Genomic DNA, 18534 nt, shown 5'->3' with positions numbered 1-18534 from the left:
CAATGCTGCAAAGGTGCGGTGGACCCAGAACACAGTCTGTCGAGCTTCTCTTTAGCAAGTAGAACACCCATGTGGCAGAACATTGAGCGTGCTAAAGTAGACAGTCAAACTAAGAGGACCTCCACAAGCCATGTTACGCAGTCGGCGGGAACCATAGGCAAAAAGCCACAGACGGGTTGGTTTAACCCACAATTTTCGGTTTACGAAATGGACGCCTTGCCACTTGGCCACTATGCCACTCAACCATTACCCAGTGTCTTGTAAAAGATGAAGGGCCTGCTCAAAATGTCACACGTGAAACGGCCTAGCCGCCACGAGAGACCCTAGCAAAAAAGTATTATGTGTCGCATTTCATGGATGGGCTGGCCTTATTCATGGCAACACATGCAAACATCCAGCTTGGGCTCCCGCGAGACCTGTGGTACAATTGTTCTGAGCTAAATTTTTTGTTCATGGTCTACATAAACTTTGTGCAGTCAGTTTTTAAGATTCGGCTTACAGCAGGGGTGTCCAATCTTATCCGAAAAGGGCCGGTACGGCTGCAGGTTTTCATTTCAACAAAGCGGTAGATCATCTGTAAACAAATGGCCTTGTCGACTGTTGCTCTTATGAAGTAGCTAAAACTAATTCAAAGCTTGCTTGCATGGAGGCTAGTAACTGGTCAGGCGAGACATGAGACAGAACCCACGTGAAATCCTTTGAACTGACATAATGTCTCAGATCAGAGAGCACGGCAGGATGTCTCCATTCCAGGAATTGTAAATGTGAAAGTCGCTACAATTGTTCTGGGATAAAGTCACGCTGCAAGCCCCTCACAATGTGCTAGCTAGTTTGCAGGTAGGTTGACTGCAGTACACACGAAGCTTTACACTTTACAGTACGGACACGCGAGCCCTGCGAATGCTTTCTCTGTCTGCTCCGGTGGGACTTGGCACCTTCCCATATCGAGAATGTTTATTTGAAACTGTGTTGCGAGTTCAGCCAAGGTGGGCCAGCCATATGCAAAGCTGTGGACTTAAAGGAAAGTCCTGAAGCTTCAATGTGGAAGCAAAGCCTATGGAGATGCAGGGGATTGAACCCTGGACCTCATACATGCAAAGCATGCGCTCTACCACTGAGCTACATCCCCCCAGACCAGTGCCAACAGCATGAACTGCGAGGCAGAAAGAAAGCGGAGCTTGCAATGGGGAAACATTATGTAACAAGTATGGATATTCCCGTGGAGCTGTTTCACAGTCGTTTTTTTTTTCCAGCGGCCCCTAAAAGGCACGAACGGGGCTCGAACCCGTGATCTTCGGTTTACAAGACCGACGCCTTGCCACTTGGCCATCGCGCCTCGATCTGCAGTGTTTAATGGGGCGTATACCACGGGGCAAACTTGCCTGTAAGCCAGCAGGAACAAAGCGCCCAAACCGTACGCAAGGCTGTAAGGGCTTATAGGCGAAAAAGGCACGGACGGGGGTTGAACCCGTGATCTTCGGTTTACGAGACCGACGCCTTGCCACTTGGCCACCATGCCAGCCAGGGCCCTTGCGAGGTCTTGTAAGCAGTGAAGATTCTGCTTAAGAAGTCACGCGTGCGACAGCCTAGTCGCCATAAGAAACCCTTACGATAAAGCGTAATGAGCCGGATGGGCTCACCTCGTTCATGACAACACATGCAACATTTGCACATCCGGCTTGGGCTCCCGCGAGACATGTGGCACAATTATTCTGAGTCTAAATGTTTTGTTCATGGTCCAGTTAAACTTGCACAATCAGTTTTTAACACTGGGCGTACAGCAGGGTTGTCCAATCTTATGCACAAAGGTCTGGTACGGCTGCAGGTTTTCAGGAGATCACCAGATCAGCATTTTGAAGACTGAGACCAGCCAATCAAACAAGTGGATTCAGGTATACCCCAGCTTGTTTGGAGTAAAAACCTACAGCTGCACCGGCCCTCTGCGGACAACAGCGGACACCCTGCGCTTATGGTCATGGCACTCAACTTGTCAGCAACATGGACACGTGAGTCCAGCAAATGCATTGTGTGTCTCCTCCGAAGGAATTTTGCGAGTTGCAAGACTAAGGATTTTCATTTGCAACTGTATTGTGGGTGCAGCCAAGGTGGGCTCGTTATATGTAAAGGGTTTGATTTGAAAAAAGAAGCTTGTGAATCTTTAGAGCGGAACCCAAGAGTATGGAGGCACAGGGGATTGAAGCCTTGACCTCATACACGCAAAGCATGTGCTCTACGGCTACATCCCCACCTTAAGGCAACGAATGCATGAACTGTAAGCCAGAAGCAAAGCAGAGCTCACTATGGGGAAATATTCTGCAACAAATATGGGTACTCCTGTGTAACTAGTTGGCATTTTTCTCCTCTTTCAGCGGCCTCTAAAAGGCACGGACGGGGCTCGTCATTTTCGGTTTACTAGACCGCCGGCATTCCACTTGCCCATCGCGCCGCCGTGTACGTCACTTGATGGGACACACCACACAGGGCAAAGTCGCCTGTGAGCCAGAGGGGATAAGGTGCACAGGCCATCATGTGGAAAATGCTGGGACACGATCAGGATGGTGTTTTAAAAGCACAACACACTTCAGCGAGCTGTTGCCACACTTTAATTGCAACCCTGCAAGCCATAACGGTGCCTCGTTGGAGATGCCGGGGATTGAACCCAGGACCTCATACATGCGGAGCATGCGCTCTACCACTGAGCTACATCCACTTCTCACACTGGTAAGGCAGTGACGAGAACGGACAATGCTGCAAGTAGAACACCCATGTGGCAGAACATTGAGCGTGCTAAAGTAGACAGTCAAACTAAGAGGACCTCCACAAGCCATGTTACGCAGTCGGCGGGAACCATAGGCAAAAAGCCACAGACGGGTTGGTTTAACCCACAATTTTCGGTTTACGAAATGGACGCCTTGCCACTTGGCCACTATGCCACTCAACCATTACCCAGTGTCTTGTAAAAGATGAAGGGCCTGCTCAAAATGTCACACGTGAAACGGCCTAGCCGCCACGAGAGACCCTAGCAAAAAAGTATTATGTGTCGCATTTCATGGATGGGCTGGCCTTATTCATGGCAACACATGCAAACATCCAGCTTGGGCTCCCGCGAGACCTGTGGTACAATTGTTCTGAGCTAAATTTTTTGTTCATGGTCTACATAAACTTTGTGCAGTCAGTTTTTAAGATTCGGCTTACAGCAGGGGTGTCCAATCTTATCCGAAAAGGGCCGGTACGGCTGCAGGTTTTCATTTCAACAAAGCGGTAGATCATCTGTAAACAAATGGCCTTGTCGACTGTTGCTCTTATGAAGTAGCTAAAACTAATTCAAAGCTTGCTTGCATGGAGGCTAGTAACTGGTCAGGCGAGACATGAGACAGAACCCACGTGAAATCCTTTGAACTGACATAATGTCTCAGATCAGAGAGCACGGCAGGATGTCTCCATTCCAGGAATTGTAAATGTGAAAGTCGCTACAATTGTTCTGGGATAAAGTCACGCTGCAAGCCCCTCACAATGTGCTAGCTAGTTTGCAGGTAGGTTGACTGCAGTACACACGAAGCTTTACACTTTACAGTACGGACACGCGAGCCCTGCGAATGCTTTCTCTGTCTGCTCCGGTGGGACTTGGCACCTTCCCATATCGAGAATGTTTATTTGAAACTGTGTTGCGAGTTCAGCCAAGGTGGGCCAGCCATATGCAAAGCTGTGGACTTAAAGGAAAGTCCTGAAGCTTCAATGTGGAAGCAAAGCCTATGGAGATGCAGGGGATTGAACCCTGGACCTCATACATGCAAAGCATGCGCTCTACCACTGAGCTACATCCCCCCAGACCAGTGCCAACAGCATGAACTGCGAGGCAGAAAGAAAGCGGAGCTTGCAATGGGGAAACATTTTGTAACAAGTATGGATATTCCCGTGGAGCTGTTTCACAGTCGTTTTTTTTTTCCAGCGGCCCCTAAAAGGCACGAACGGGGCTCGAACCCGTGATCTTCGGTTTACAAGACCGACGCCTTGCCACTTGGCCATCGCGCCTCGATCTGCTGTGTTTAATGGGGCGTATACCACGGGGCAAACTTGCCTGTAAGCCAGCAGGAACAAAGCGCCCAAACCGTACGCAAGGCTGTAAGGGCTTATAGGCGAAAAAGGCACGGACGGGGGTTGAACCCGTGATCTTCGGTTTACGAGACCGACGCCTTGCCACTTGGCCACCATGCCAGCCAGGGCCCTTGCGAGGTCTTGTAAGCAGTGAAGATTCTGCTTAAGAAGTCACGCGTGCGACAGCCTAGTCGCCATAAGAAACCCTTACGATAAAGCGTAATGAGCCGGATGGGCTCACCTCGTTCATGACAACACATGCAACATTTGCACATCCGGCTTGGGCTCCCGCGAGACATGTGGCACAATTATTCTGAGTCTAAATGTTTTGTTCATGGTCCAGTTAAACTTGCACAATCAGTTTTTAACACTGGGCGTACAGCAGGGTTGTCCAATCTTATGCACAAAGGTCTGGTACGGCTGCAGGTTTTCAGGAGATCACCAGATCAGCATTTTGAAGACTGAGACCAGCCAATCAAACAAGTGGATTCAGGTATACCCCAGCTTGTTTGGAGTAAAAACCTACAGCTGCACCGGCCCTCTGCGGACAACAGCGGACACCCTGCGCTTATGGTCATGGCACTCAACTTGTCAGCAACATGGACACGTGAGTCCAGCAAATGCATTGTGTGTCTCCTCCGAAGGAATTTTGCGAGTTGCAAGACTAAGGATTTTCATTTGCAACTGTATTGTGGGTGCAGCCAAGGTGGGCTCGTTATATGTAAAGGGTTTGATTTGAAAAAAGAAGCTTGTGAATCTTTAGAGCGGAACCCAAGAGTATGGAGGCACAGGGGATTGAAGCCTTGACCTCATACACGCAAAGCATGTGCTCTACGGCTACATCCCCACCTTAAGGCAACGAATGCATGAACTGTAAGCCAGAAGCAAAGCAGAGCTCACTATGGGGAAATATTCTGCAACAAATATGGGTACTCCTGTGTAACTAGTTGGCATTTTTCTCCTCTTTCAGCGGCCTCTAAAAGGCACGGACGGGGCTCGTCATTTTCGGTTTACTAGACCGCCGGCATTCCACTTGCCCATCGCGCCGCCGTGTACGTCACTTGATGGGACACACCACACAGGGCAAAGTCGCCTGTGAGCCAGAGGGGATAAGGTGCACAGGCCATCATGTGGAAAATGCTGGGACACGATCAGGATGGTGTTTTAAAAGCACAACACACTTCAGCGAGCTGTTGCCACACTTTAATTGCAACCCTGCAAGCCATAACGGTGCCTCGTTGGAGATGCTGGGGATTGAACCCAGGACCTCATACATGCGAAGCATGCGCTCTACCACTGAGCTACATCCCCTTCTCACACTGGTAAGGCAGTGACGAGAACGGACAATGCTGCAAAGGTGCGGTCGCGACCCAGAACACAGTCTGTCGAGCTTCTCTTTAGCAAGTAGAACACCCATGTGGCAGAACATTGAGCGTGCTAAAGTAGACAGTCAAACTAAGAGGACCTCCACAAGCCATGTTACGCAGTCGGCGGGAACCATAGGCAAAAAGCCACAGACGGGTTGGTTTAACTCACAATTTTCGGTTTACGAAATGGACGCCTTGCCACTTGGCCACTATGCCACTCAACCATTACCCAGTGTCTTGTAAAAGATGAAGGGCCTGCTCAAAATGTCACACGTGAAACGGCCTAGCCGCCACGAGAGACCCTAGCAAAAAAGTATTATGTGTCGCATTTCATGGATGGGCTGGCCTTATTCATGGCAACACATGCAAACATCCAGCTTGGGCTCCCGCGAGACCTGTGGTACAATTGTTCTGAGCTAAATTTTTTGTTCATGGTCTACATAAACTTTGTGCAGTCAGTTTTTAAGATTCGGCTTACAGCAGGGGTGTCCAATCTTATCCGAAAAGGGCCGGTACGGCTGCAGGTTTTCATTTCAACAAAGCGGTAGATCATCTGTAAACAAATGGCCTTGTCGACTGTTGCTCTTATGAAGTAGCTAAAACTAATTCAAAGCTTGCTTGCATGGAGGCTAGTAACTGGTCAGGCGAGACATGAGACAGAACCCACGTGAAATCCTTTGAACTGACATAATGTCTCAGATCAGAGAGCACGGCAGGATGTCTCCATTCCAGGAATTGTAAATGTGAAAGTCGCTACAATTGTTCTGGGATAAAGTCACGCTGCAAGCCCCTCACAATGTGCTAGCTAGTTTGCAGGTAGGTTGACTGCAGTACACACGAAGCTTTACACTTTACAGTACGGACACGCGAGCCCTGCGAATGCTTTCTCTGTCTGCTCCGGTGGGACTTGGCACCTTCCCATATCGAGAATGTTTATTTGAAACTGTGTTGCGAGTTCAGCCAAGGTGGGCCAGCCATATGCAAAGCTGTGGACTTAAAGGAAAGTCCTGAAGCTTCAATGTGGAAGCAAAGCCTATGGAGATGCAGGGGATTGAACCCTGGACCTCATACATGCAAAGCATGCGCTCTACCACTGAGCTACATCCCCCCAGTCCAGTGCCAACAGCATGAACTGCGAGGCAGAAAGAAAGCGGAGCTTGCAATGGGGAAACATTATGTAACAAGTATGGATATTCCCGTGGAGCTGTTTCACAGTCGTTTTTTTTTTCCAGCGGCCCCTAAAAGGCACGAACGGGGCTCGAACCCGTGATCTTCGGTTTACAAGACCGACGCCTTGCCACTTGGCCATCGCACCTCGATCTGCTGTGTTTAATGGGGCGTATACCACGGGGCAAACTTGCCTGTAAGCCAGCAGGAACAAAGCGCCCAAACCGTACGCAAGGCTGTAAGGGCTTATAGGCGAAAAAGGCACGGACGGGGGTTGAACCCGTGATCTTCGGTTTACGAGACCGACGCCTTGCCACTTGGCCACCATGCCAGCCAGGGCCCTTGCGAGGTCTTGTAAGCAGTGAAGATTCTGCTTAAGAAGTCACGCGTGCGACAGCCTAGTCGCCATAAGAAACCCTTACGATAAAGCGTAATGAGCCGGATGGGCTCACCTCGTTCATGACAACACATGCAACATTTGCACATCCGGCTTGGGCTCCCGCGAGACATGTGGCACAATTATTCTGAGTCTAAATGTTTTGTTCATGGTCCAGTTAAACTTGCACAATCAGTTTTTAACACTGGGCGTACAGCAGGGTTGTCCAATCTTATGCACAAAGGTCTGGTACGGCTGCAGGTTTTCAGGAGATCACCAGATCAGCATTTTGAAGACTGAGACCAGCCAATCAAACAAGTGGATTCAGGTATACCCCAGCTTGTTTGGAGTAAAAACCTACAGCTGCACCGGCCCTCTGCGGACAACAGCGGACACCCTGCGCTTATGGTCATGGCACTCAACTTGTCAGCAACATGGACACGTGAGTCCAGCAAATGCATTGTGTGTCTCCTCCGAAGGAATTTTGCGAGTTGCAAGACTAAGGATTTTCATTTGCAACTGTATTGTGGGTGCAGCCAAGGTGGGCTCGTTATATGTAAAGGGTTTGATTTGAAAAAAGAAGCTTGTGAATCTTTAGAGCGGAACCCAAGAGTATGGAGGCACAGGGGATTGAAGCCTTGACCTCATACACGCAAAGCATGTGCTCTACGGCTACATCCCCACCTTAAGGCAACGAATGCATGAACTGTAAGCCAGAAGCAAAGCAGAGCTCACTATGGGGAAATATTCTGCAACAAATATGGGTACTCCTGTGTAACTAGTTGGCATTTTTCTCCTCTTTCAGCGGCCTCTAAAAGGCACGGACGGGGCTCGTCATTTTCGGTTTACTAGACCGTCGGCATTCCACTTGCCCATCGCGCCGCCGTGTACGTCACTTGATGGGACACACCACACAGGGAAAAGTCGCCTGTGAGCCAGAGGGGATAAGGTGCACAGGCCATCATGTGGAAAGTGCTGGGACATGATCAGGATGGTGTTTTAAAGCAGAACACACTTCAGCAGAGCTACCAGCATTCGGAGAGCTGTTGCCACGCTTCAATTGCAAGCCATAACGGCACCTCTTTGGTGAAGAGGTGCCGTTATGCGAAGCATGCACGCTACCACTGAGCTACATCCCCTTCTCACACTGGCAAGGCAGTAATGCGAACAGATAATGCTGCAAAGGTGCGGTCCCGACCCAGAACACAGCCTACAGAATACCCATGTGGTAGAACACTGTGTTTTCTAAAGTAGACAGTCAAACTAAGAGGACCTCCTCAAGCCACGTTACACAGTTGGCGGGAACCATAGGCAAAAAGCCACGGACTTGTTGGTTTAACCCACAATTTCCAGTTTATGAAATGGACGCCTTGCCACTTGGCCATCACGCCACTCAACCATTATACAGGGCCTTATAAAAGATGAGGCGCCTGCTCAAGATATCACGCATGCAGTGCTCTAGTCGTCATGATTGACTGTAGCAAAAAAGTATGTGTCCCATTTAATGGATGGGCTCACCTTATTCTTGAGAATACATTTGTGTCATCTAGTAGTTATGAAAGTATAAACTAATTTCTCAGCATATTGCTGAAATAAATTGTTAGTCCAAATTCCATACATACCTGGCCAGCACAACCTGATTCTTAATTTGCCCTAATTTTTGAGTGCTTGCTCTTTAAATTGACTTACACAGTTAATTACTGTATAAACTACTGTGTCAAGTTGACTGTTTACTAAAGATCTTATGAGCTTTAACAGCTTTTATTCTGAGGTCGCTTTGGATTGGGTCAGACTGACATGAACGGTATTGCATCTTGAAGGGCAAGTTACCAGTTACTTTTGTTATTATTATTATTAGTAGTAGTATTATTATTATTAATGGCAAGGCAGGTCAAACCAAAAGCCAAACTGAAGAGAACATCTGGCTCTAAATAACCCTTGAATGACATTTCTTTAATCAAAAAATGGCACTTTATTAAATAACAGTGTCTTTATTTATCATTATGATGTAGCTGAAGATCAGATCACATTGTTTCCTGCAGAAATCCACATAATTCCAAAGGGTTCATGAACTTTTTCTCACTCAGGTGTACATGACTAACTGTTCCACAGGTTAACATGAAATGATGAGAAAGACTGTAGGTAGACATCATAAAGTGGAGCAATCAGCTTCACATTACCAGATTGGTCCAGTGTTTCTTAAAAAAAAGAAAGAAAAGATCATACAAATGAAAGTAAATGCTTTCACTGTCAGTATTTCCTATAACTATAACTTCTCCAAAACTATATTTCTATATTTTTTTCATTAGGCACACTTAAGGCCCACGTTCCTATCATATTGCCGCTGTTATATCAAGACTGCTTGTTTTTTGTTTCGTTTAACACAAAATTGTATCTCAAAATGGCAATTGCCCATTACATTGTGGGAGCAATAGAACTGATACGGTCAATAGATATGGTTCAAGCTACTTGGAATAAAATCTATTTACATTAACATACAGTGCTTTGCAAAAGTCAGTGACCACTGTTCATTTTATAATTTCCAGCCATTAAGTTATACATTTTTCAGTGTCAGGAAGAAAAAACATATTTAACACAAAATTAAACAGAAACCTTAACAACTAAATCTAACATTTTTCAGTGTTCAGTGAGTCCATATTTTGCCTCTATCACAGATTCCATTCTTTTCAGGAGACTTGCTTACAGTTTCTCAGAGAAATCTGCATGGATATTTTTCCACACCTTCTAAGTCTGGTGGAAAGTGATTGCATTTCCTGCATCTCATAATCCAAGTAATTTTCTCCTCTCTCTCAAAGATGAAAGCTTTAAATGTTGTTTATCTTGCATGGTTCTTTAGAGTCCCATTTTCCAAGTTTGGAAACACCACTTTTCCTTTGAATTTCTCCTTCCTTATGCAAGTAGAGTATATCTAACATCCTCTATTGAAGGATAGAAATATCTCCTGTTATTGAATAACTTGCATTAAATGGCCATTTTGAGTGGAAATAAAATAAATGAAGGATGATCTCTGAGTTCTGCATAGTAATGTACACTAAACTTGAAGCCGTTTTCTTTGCTTCTTTTATAAAGTTATTATTTCAGAGATATGAGTTTTATTAAGACAGCGACAATATGCTGTAGGATGTGAACAACAGATTATGTCATACATTTCGAACCCTGATTTCACAGTAGCATTCTTCACAGAAAAGCTGCTGACAATTACAATACCCCTGAAAAGACAGCTGTTTATAATGTTTGCAGAAGACCTTGATATATGCAGAAGGCAACAGTATTTCCAAGGTGTGTGCTTTGACTATGATCATGTAGAAATACACACTATTTATCATTTTTCACAGAAAAAACAAACAAACAACAAAGAAACCCAGAAAAATCAAGGTACTAGAGTTCATCACTTTAGACAGTTGGCTAACATTTCAATGCTAATATAGGCACTGTACAGACAAACATTTCCAATCTCATCCCCTTTGTGCACCCCACTCTATGAGGAAAACAGTGCACATTGTTGTTATTCATTCAGACTAAACTTTTTCTTTCACTTTCAGTGTTAGTATGTCTACTAAAATATAATTCGCTACCAGCCTCTCCCTAAATGAAAACATATTGTGTTATGCTCATTTCGTTGCTGTCATAACAAAACCTTATATGTCCAAAATGCTAACTTTACATTACATTACATTACACTGGAAAAAAAAAAATACTGTCCAGGTGCAAGCTATGTAAATGCACCCTCAAAGGAACAACATGGATCTTGAAGGGGATTCCAACGATTGTTCAACATTTCTGCATAATTAAATGGTTAAGATGTAAACAAAGTTATTCAGAGTGGTCTGATGTGAAATGCTCCATTCTAGAGAAACTGTGTCAGAATACCACACAGTGGTAGACGTCCAAAGTTCAATGCCTTTAAAATCTTGCTCACAGAAAGTTATTACAAGAAATGGACACAAATATGTTGCCTGATGAATGAGACACTGTTTTTTGATAGGTTTAGGAAAACATTATGGCCTAAGACATATTTTTGAAAAAAAAAACAACATTTATGATGTAGTGGTACATGCAAGAGGTTGTGAAGCACAATAATCCCCAAAGAAAACTCCCCCACCCACCAGATTAACCTCTTTTTAGCCATTTTGACATCAGCAACATTACATATAAAAGAAGACACATATGAGACTGTTTCGGATGCTGCATAACATGGCTATATTTGTGTTGTAGACACTATGATCCCTGGTTCCTGTCACCACTACTGTAAACAAAATTTGAGTCAGTCAATTTCTCTGCGATGAACCATTTCATGTCAAACCACTCTGAATGACTTCTATTACATCTCAACTAAATAAAAATGCATATAGTGGCTGTCCAAAAAAAAAAGCCCAAACAAAACAAAAACAACATTTATCTCCAAAATAGTAACTTTACAGCAGAAGGCAAGAACCTCCTAAACTTGTAAGTTAATGCAAAGAGGTGTTGAGCCAAGGAGGAGTAATTTTGGACCATTTCTATTGATCCATTCATCATGAAATTTTCACACAATGTAAAGGACAGCTGCAGTGTTCCAATGATGGGGGAAAAATTACAATCGACACAAATGGAGATACATGCTTTTTTTGGACGGTGATGATAGAAATAAATAGCCTTGTGTCAAGACTGGGTGTATGGAGTCAGTGCAAGTTTACAAAAATAGAACTGCAGTGGTATATCGTACAATTATGTTCCCTAACTAAAGGAAGATGCATCCTTGAGGATACTACCACAGAGACAGAGTTTGTACTCCAAAAGGTAGTTTTTCAGTGTAGAAGGCAAAATACTTTTAAAGTAGCAAGATTTCAAGTAATTTTGGACCATTTATCTTGGTCCATTCTTCATGAAATGTTTACACAACGAAAAGACTACTGGTGATTCAAAAATTACCTGTCTTTTACCTTTTTAGTTAATGTCCCTGGTCATATTGAAGGGGTATTCCACCAATTTATAAAAGTTTCTGCTCAAATCAACCTTAAATTAACATTTAAACAAAATCAGCCAGAGTGGTTTGATGAGAAATTTTATGTTCTAGAGAATCTAAGGGAGTCAGAATTGTTCAAAGGTGGTGATGGGAACCAAACATCTGAAGCGTTTAATGCCTCTAAAAACTCCCTTACAGAAAGTTATTACATGAAATGGTTCCAAATATGATGGCTGAGACATTGTTTTAGAATAGTTTTGAGAGAAAGTTTGGGCTTTGGATAGTAAATCACTTTGAGGGAAGGTGTCTTTAGATAGTAAATAAAATGGCTATACTGTAGACTATAGTTCACTGTAGAAATGGCGACCCTGGTGGTGATCACAACAATGTAAAGAAATTTGAATCAGTAAGTGTCTACACAGTGCATCAATTTACTTCAAATCTCTCTGACTGACTCAATTTTCATTTAAGTAGAGATTTTGAAAAATCTGAGGAATTGCCCTTTAAGCACAATTCATCATACCATTTTGCTCCACCTCTAAATTGCCTATTGATTTTTGATTATGACTCTGTGCACCAGTGGGCAGGGAAAATAATGTTAACCAATAAGATCAGGAATTACCTCCCACTCTCACCACCTCCACCTATCACTGTGTAAAACTGCTCAGCTAGCTCAGAGACCCTATTTTTAAGATGCTAGGAAACACACAGAACTTTGAATGTTAATAACGAATAAAAACTGAAACATAATGAAGTTACAAGGTTTTGATGTGACAGCACACATATAGGCAAAGAGACTTTATGAACGACCTCCTTCTGTCCACAGTGTGACTGGGGTATATTTAAAAGCTGCAGAGAAGTGAAAAATATAAACATAGCAGTTTGTGCACTGATAGGTTCTATATGCGCTGTTTCCATTCACATCGATTCAAAAAGAGTTCTTTATACATAGCACCTCATCTCAGCATCTTTTGATTATGCCCCATAACGTGCCGTCCGTTCTTATCTGGCCACAGTGACGACAGGCTTAGTGTGCAGGCTGCATCTCAAATCAGCCCACTGCTCCCTATGTAGTGTGCATAAGCACAAGATATTGACATCATTGAGCATAGCTGAACCTCCTGTCTGTGCACAGACACTACATAGAGAGTGAGCTGTTTGGGACACTCCCCTGTTCCCTCATTGACCGTGCTGGCAAAGCTGCTTCTCTGTGTTGTGCTCCATCAGTTCCAGCATTTCCAAGATCACGGCCCTGAGGGCCTGGGCCAACTCCTCTGCGCTGTAGGGCTTTCCCAGGGGCGGCACGTGCACGAAAGCCGACTTTCCCTTGCCCAGGTACAAAGACGTGTAGTAGGTGTACTCACACAGGTATCTGATGAGAATAAAACTGGCATGAAAGGGGGCCAAACAGAGAAAACATCCTTGTATATGATACAATTATTGTAATTAGTAATGACTGATATTTTATGCACAGGATTCCTGCAACAAGCAAAGCACAGAGCCTCAATCCTAGCTCTATCCAAGCTTAACCCCACAGCCCAGGGGTCAGCAACCTAAATGTTTAGAAGAGCTATTTTGTTCTTTCAACAATAATCAATCCATCTTGGGAGCCACAACATTTTATGTCCATTTTATTGAAGTAACGTTTTACCATTTTGGCTGTAAATATGTCTCAGTACATGCTAATGTGCTAGTATAAGCTAAAAAATATAAACAAAAAAGCAGATTTACTTTGCTGTGCTTTAAGCTTTAGCTCAGCTACAGCCGCTTTTCTTGCTTCTCCAGCAGGATGCTTTTCCGCAAAAGTACAATAGTTTCTTGTAAAATGTTTCTCAACATTCAAGTTTTTATGAGACTGATGTCAGTCTCATTTGCCAGCTTCTTCTTCGAATTTTCCCATTCCACCTTAAAGAGTTTCACGTTGCTGACCCCTGCCATAGCCCTTAGGCCAGCTTTACACTGTGAAACTTTCATGCAACTTTAGTTATTTGTAACCTACATGAAACAAATTTCACTTGTGTTGCATAATGTAAATCGTTCTCCAGTTCACTTCAAACACTTGAGGATGTTTGCAACTGATGTGCCTAAATTACAAGTGAGTTGCAGGATGCTTTACATTATGCAACTCAAGTGCAATGTAGATTTAAAGCAATTAAAGTTGTGTGCATGTTTTGCTGTTTAAAGCCAGTCTTAGAAGTTACTGTTATTGGCAGAAACAAAAAACATGGTGTACTTTAACATTAAATATTTCTCACTCATAAGTCACCTAAACAAATGTAGGCATTCTGCTGAATGTGCCAGTTTCTAAGCTTTTAATCATCTCTTCGTATTTTAGAAGTTTTAATTCGATAAAAAGTTACTGTTGTGCATGAATTCATTTTACACAAAAAACACACATCCTTTACATATTTAATATGTTTTTGACAGAGAAAATATACAGGCAGGCAATTCAGTCAAATGTGACGGCTTTGCTCGTATTTCTGAGTGAGTATGTAATGTGAGCATGTTACAAAAGACGTGTTGTTAAGGATGTGGCTTAGAAGGCAGAGTTAGCATGGCTGTATTGCTAACCAGGCTAGCTACTCTCGCTGATGTTAGCCAATTCCAGAAACATTTTAAACATGTTTCTCTGTAAAATAACTTGTTGGCACATCATTCACTTGGGAGAAAGTACCTGGCGTGGAAACCAACAATGTCTCTCGGCTGTATTTGAACAGTAAAACATGTTTCTCAGCATGCTGCTATATTATGTGCAACACCAGTGTTGTTACCTAACAAGGTAAGCCATACACTGTTTTTAGTCTGTCTTTTATTTCATTGTTTTTTTTTGTTTTGCATTGTTTTTCCTGAACTTATACAGATACTTGAATATCAACATTAGTTAGAATGGACATAATAACTACATGTGAATAGATTGGCAAAATAACAGTAATAACTCTTGACTTGAAGAGTTAACTTAATAACAGTGAGCCTGCAGTTTAAGACATTATTAAGTAATTTCTTCAGCCAAAAAAGCCAAAAATTAGTTGTAGTTTACATAACCGCCAACTAAATAGATAGGTAAAGGGCTACAACAAGATTCAGAACTTGACCTACTAATGTCACACACTTCTGAATCTAAACAAAAAACACACTACAAATTTTGGTTATCTTTTCTAATATATCTCATTCTTTTTATTATTTCTGTTCAATGTCAACTGCATACCTGCCAGCGTCCTTTGAGACAGACACAGTAACTCCAAGGCCTGAGGAGTTGACCCTCTTGCAGACAGCATCCATATCTATGACTGAGTGGATACAATCTGGTCCTCCCTCCATACAGCACTCCGTCCCAGGATAGAAGTTACAGTTGTCAAGGCGGCTGTAACCATGGTTATGCCCACATTTTTCAAGGGTTACCGTGGTAGCCATTCCGGAAACTCCTACATGCACCACTAACTTTGGAGCATGAAACAAAAGTGAGAGTTGTTAAAGTTAAAAGTACAAATATATGCAGAGAAGTTAAGAAGTATTTGGACAGTGAGAAAGAGTTACAGAGAGATCAGAGATGCATGTGTAAAATGTACATGTATATATGAAAATCGACTGGCTGTCTAAACATAGCCTTAATAGCACTGAGCGAAAGTGTCCAACAAATGGCAGTGACAGTACCTGTGGGTGGTACTGTTTCCATAGTGATGGCAGAAGGTTCTGGACTGCCTGGTACTCCACAGGAACCTCACTGACATGCAGGTCCACATTCTGCCCCAAGCCCAATTTCTCCAATTCCTGAGATGAACACACACACACACACACACACACACACACACACACACACACACACACACACAAGAACATTTCAAATAACAAGGCTGTGTCTCTCTTTCTCTGGTAGGCACAGTTTGCATTTATATATTATAATATAATATAATTATATAATATAATTATATTTTAAAATTGGAGCAATTATAAATTTCAAAAACACATCTCATTTAGGGCTGTCAAAGCTCGATTTAAAAAGTACTATTAAAATGTGCTAACTTTATGATAACACATTCAAATTCTCTCTCTTTCTCTCTCTCTCTTGATATATATATATATATATATGCACACACACATATACATCGAGAGAGAGAGAGAGAGACTATGTGCAGATGAATAGGCTATAAGAGAGAGCAGTAGGAACATTTAATATATATAAATTCTCCTACTGCTCTCTCCTTCACCATATCTACCACTACTTAAGCATTTTTCTGCAAATGTTTGGGTACAATTTCTATTTAATTGCTGAGTTTAACACATTGAGAAAAAATAATTTTCACATTTCACGATTTCACTGCCACATTTTATATTTAATTTCCCCCCCAATGTTAAATTCAGCAAATAACCAGTATCTGTGCATTAAAATCCAATCCAACAAAACATGTACTTTGACCAGTGGTACCCAGACTTTTGCATATAACTGTATATTACCCAGCAAAGATACATTTGTGAAATATCCCCCTGAGGGCCCACCCTAGAAGAGACCTAAGTGATATTCTGTAGCCCTTGATGACCTGCTTAAGGTGTGTTTGGATCCACCGCTGAATTAAAATATACTGTACACTATATACTAATATACAAAAAAGATCCAAAAAAATTGTCCAGGTTGTGGTCGTTTCTGTAGTTCTTTATAGATGTCAAAACTGGACAACAAAACATATTGATGCCTTTGAACTTTGGAGTACCTTGGACGGCAAAGAAAACAAACAAGTGGATCCTCAAACACATCAATCCTCACCTCTCACTCAAAGCCCAAATAACCAACAGTCTTAGTTGGACATATTATGAAAAAAAAACAGTTTATTTGGAAAAGACAATTATGCTTTCAACAGTTGAAGGTATCAGAAAAAGAGGTGGCGTTCCCCTTTAAGTCCACAAGGAAACTCTTATAACCTGATTAATGGTCAAAACCAAACAATTGGTAGATTGCTCAACTACTGATATAACTGATAGCGACAACTTTAATTGCATCATTTGTGCGGCTGATGAATGACAACTTCAGAAATCTTCACATATACCTCACAATCTTGCAAAACTATTTCATGAAATCCTTGAGAACGTACAATCTGCAGGAAGACATTTCAGGGTCCATACTTGCTTCTAGGTCACATCAGTTACTTTTTAACTTCTACTAGTTGCACTTGCTGTATTTCTTCATACCTGCACGGCCACCCAGCTTGCATTAACAGCATGCTCTCCAAAAGGCTCAAAACCTGTAGAAAAGACATGGTGGTATCAGTGCTGTACATTGGCCCCACTGATAGTCTCTTTTACACTTCCATAAACTTCAAACCAAACAACAGGTGTTCAGAAATTTACATTCCCCCTACAGAGTGATGGGCTTTTTATCATTTAACCAGACTCTAGCAGAGATTTAATGAGTAACTTAACTCTATGAAGGGTAAAGTCACATAGATAGTACTTGTGTCAGGAAAATCACTAACACTAGTTTTAAAGGGGATCCACTGATTTTTCAAAAATTCCATATAATTTAATGGCTGAGATGTAAACAGTCAGTCAGAGTGGTTTCGTGTGAAATGTTTTGTTCTAGAGAAACTGACAGAGTCAGAATTGTTCACAGTTGGAGTGATAGGAATCAGACGTCTGAAGAGTTTAATGCCTCTCTGAAGAGTTTAAAGCCCATTCATAGAAAGTTTTTACATGAAATGGTAATTATAATACACTTCCTGATAACCATGACATTGTTTTGTGATAGTTTTAGGATAAAGTTTTGGCTTGAAATCCATTTATTTTATTCCATTCATGGCGGAGGGGTACATGCAGAGTGCTGTAAGGCAAAATAGTCCCCAAAGTCACATGTCGGTTCACTGGTGGGTTTGGATGGTGAATAAAATGGTTATATTTGTGTTGTAGACATGGTGACTCCTGGTTCCTATCACCACTACTGTAAAAGTTTCTCTACAATGAACCATTTCACATTACACCACTCTGAATGACTCTGTTTACATCACAAGGACTAAATTATTCAGAACATTTTTAAAAAATGGTGGAATTCCCTTTTAAGAAACTATGCTAGCAGAATAACTTCAATTCGTTCAGTTCTAAGCTGACCTGAAACCATTCATTCCCACAGATTCTTCAATAGCTGAGTTATAATAGCACATTAATACAATAGTAATCCGTATCTATAGCAAACGCTTTAACATTCAGCAAAAACAGCCATGTGTTGAAGCAACAGTGTTAATGTTTTTTTTCTTTTAAATGAGTCACCATTAACAGAACCAATGATAAAGCGACAACTGTCACAGAACTACTCGATCAAGTCAGTCATTCTTTTGTTTTCCCCATAAGCTCCCACCAGAAAGAGTTTCACTGGATGAACACACAAAACAAAGCCTTTACCTGTCACAATAACCGTCTTCTTTTCAGCCATGCCACTGAACCTAAAGTGCTATCTGTTCCAGTGAGGTTTTTTTAGATAAAAAGGCAACGATTCATGGGAGAAGTTGGTCGTGAAGCGAAGCGCTGATCACTGATAGTAAATACAACTCCCATCAACTCTTCCTGTGCTGCTCTTCCTC

The 18534-nt window shown here is 42.5% G+C and overlaps 1 protein-coding gene and 11 non-coding genes across 12 annotated transcripts; all 12 read right to left on the bottom strand.

Annotated features, from left to right (window-relative positions):
* Nucleotides 1–1057: 1057 nt before the first annotated feature.
* trnaa-ugc lies at nucleotides 1058–1129 on the bottom strand. The gene has a single exon. It is a non-coding gene; the product is annotated as a tRNA-Ala (tRNA).
* Nucleotides 1130–1264: 135 nt separating this feature from the next.
* trnat-ugu lies at nucleotides 1265–1336 on the bottom strand. Its single transcript has one exon. It is a non-coding gene; the product is annotated as a tRNA-Thr (tRNA).
* A 111-nt stretch (nucleotides 1337–1447) lies between these two features.
* Nucleotides 1448–1519, bottom strand: trnat-cgu. The gene has a single exon. It is a non-coding gene; the product is annotated as a tRNA-Thr (tRNA).
* A 1119-nt stretch (nucleotides 1520–2638) lies between these two features.
* Nucleotides 2639–2710, bottom strand: trnaa-cgc. Its single transcript has one exon. It is a non-coding gene; the product is annotated as a tRNA-Ala (tRNA).
* A 1043-nt stretch (nucleotides 2711–3753) lies between these two features.
* Nucleotides 3754–3825, bottom strand: trnaa-ugc. The gene has a single exon. It is a non-coding gene; the product is annotated as a tRNA-Ala (tRNA).
* A 135-nt stretch (nucleotides 3826–3960) lies between these two features.
* trnat-ugu lies at nucleotides 3961–4032 on the bottom strand. Its single transcript has one exon. It is a non-coding gene; the product is annotated as a tRNA-Thr (tRNA).
* Nucleotides 4033–4143: 111 nt separating this feature from the next.
* Nucleotides 4144–4215, bottom strand: trnat-cgu. Its single transcript has one exon. It is a non-coding gene; the product is annotated as a tRNA-Thr (tRNA).
* A 1119-nt stretch (nucleotides 4216–5334) lies between these two features.
* trnaa-cgc lies at nucleotides 5335–5406 on the bottom strand. Its single transcript has one exon. It is a non-coding gene; the product is annotated as a tRNA-Ala (tRNA).
* Nucleotides 5407–6498: 1092 nt separating this feature from the next.
* On the bottom strand, nucleotides 6499–6570 carry trnaa-ugc. Its single transcript has one exon. It is a non-coding gene; the product is annotated as a tRNA-Ala (tRNA).
* Nucleotides 6571–6705: 135 nt separating this feature from the next.
* On the bottom strand, nucleotides 6706–6777 carry trnat-ugu. The gene has a single exon. It is a non-coding gene; the product is annotated as a tRNA-Thr (tRNA).
* Nucleotides 6778–6888: 111 nt separating this feature from the next.
* Nucleotides 6889–6960, bottom strand: trnat-cgu. Its single transcript has one exon. It is a non-coding gene; the product is annotated as a tRNA-Thr (tRNA).
* Nucleotides 6961–8982: 2022 nt separating this feature from the next.
* pgpep1 (pyroglutamyl-peptidase I) lies at nucleotides 8983–18534 on the bottom strand. Its single transcript, XM_036556434.1, has 5 exons — nucleotides 18356–18534; nucleotides 17153–17205; nucleotides 15623–15739; nucleotides 15177–15409; nucleotides 8983–13343 (listed from the first exon to the last, which is right to left on the bottom strand). Exons 1-5 carry the CDS (start codon nucleotides 18384–18386, stop codon nucleotides 13151–13153), a joined length of 627 nt encoding a protein of 208 aa, XP_036412327.1. The 5' UTR covers nucleotides 18387–18534; the 3' UTR covers nucleotides 8983–13150.

This window comes from Colossoma macropomum, unplaced genomic scaffold, assembly GCF_904425465.1.
Source record: "Colossoma macropomum unplaced genomic scaffold, Colossoma_macropomum, whole genome shotgun sequence".
Taxonomy (NCBI): Eukaryota; Metazoa; Chordata; class Actinopteri; order Characiformes; family Serrasalmidae; genus Colossoma; species Colossoma macropomum.
This window is presented reverse-complemented; position numbering and strand designations above follow the sequence as displayed.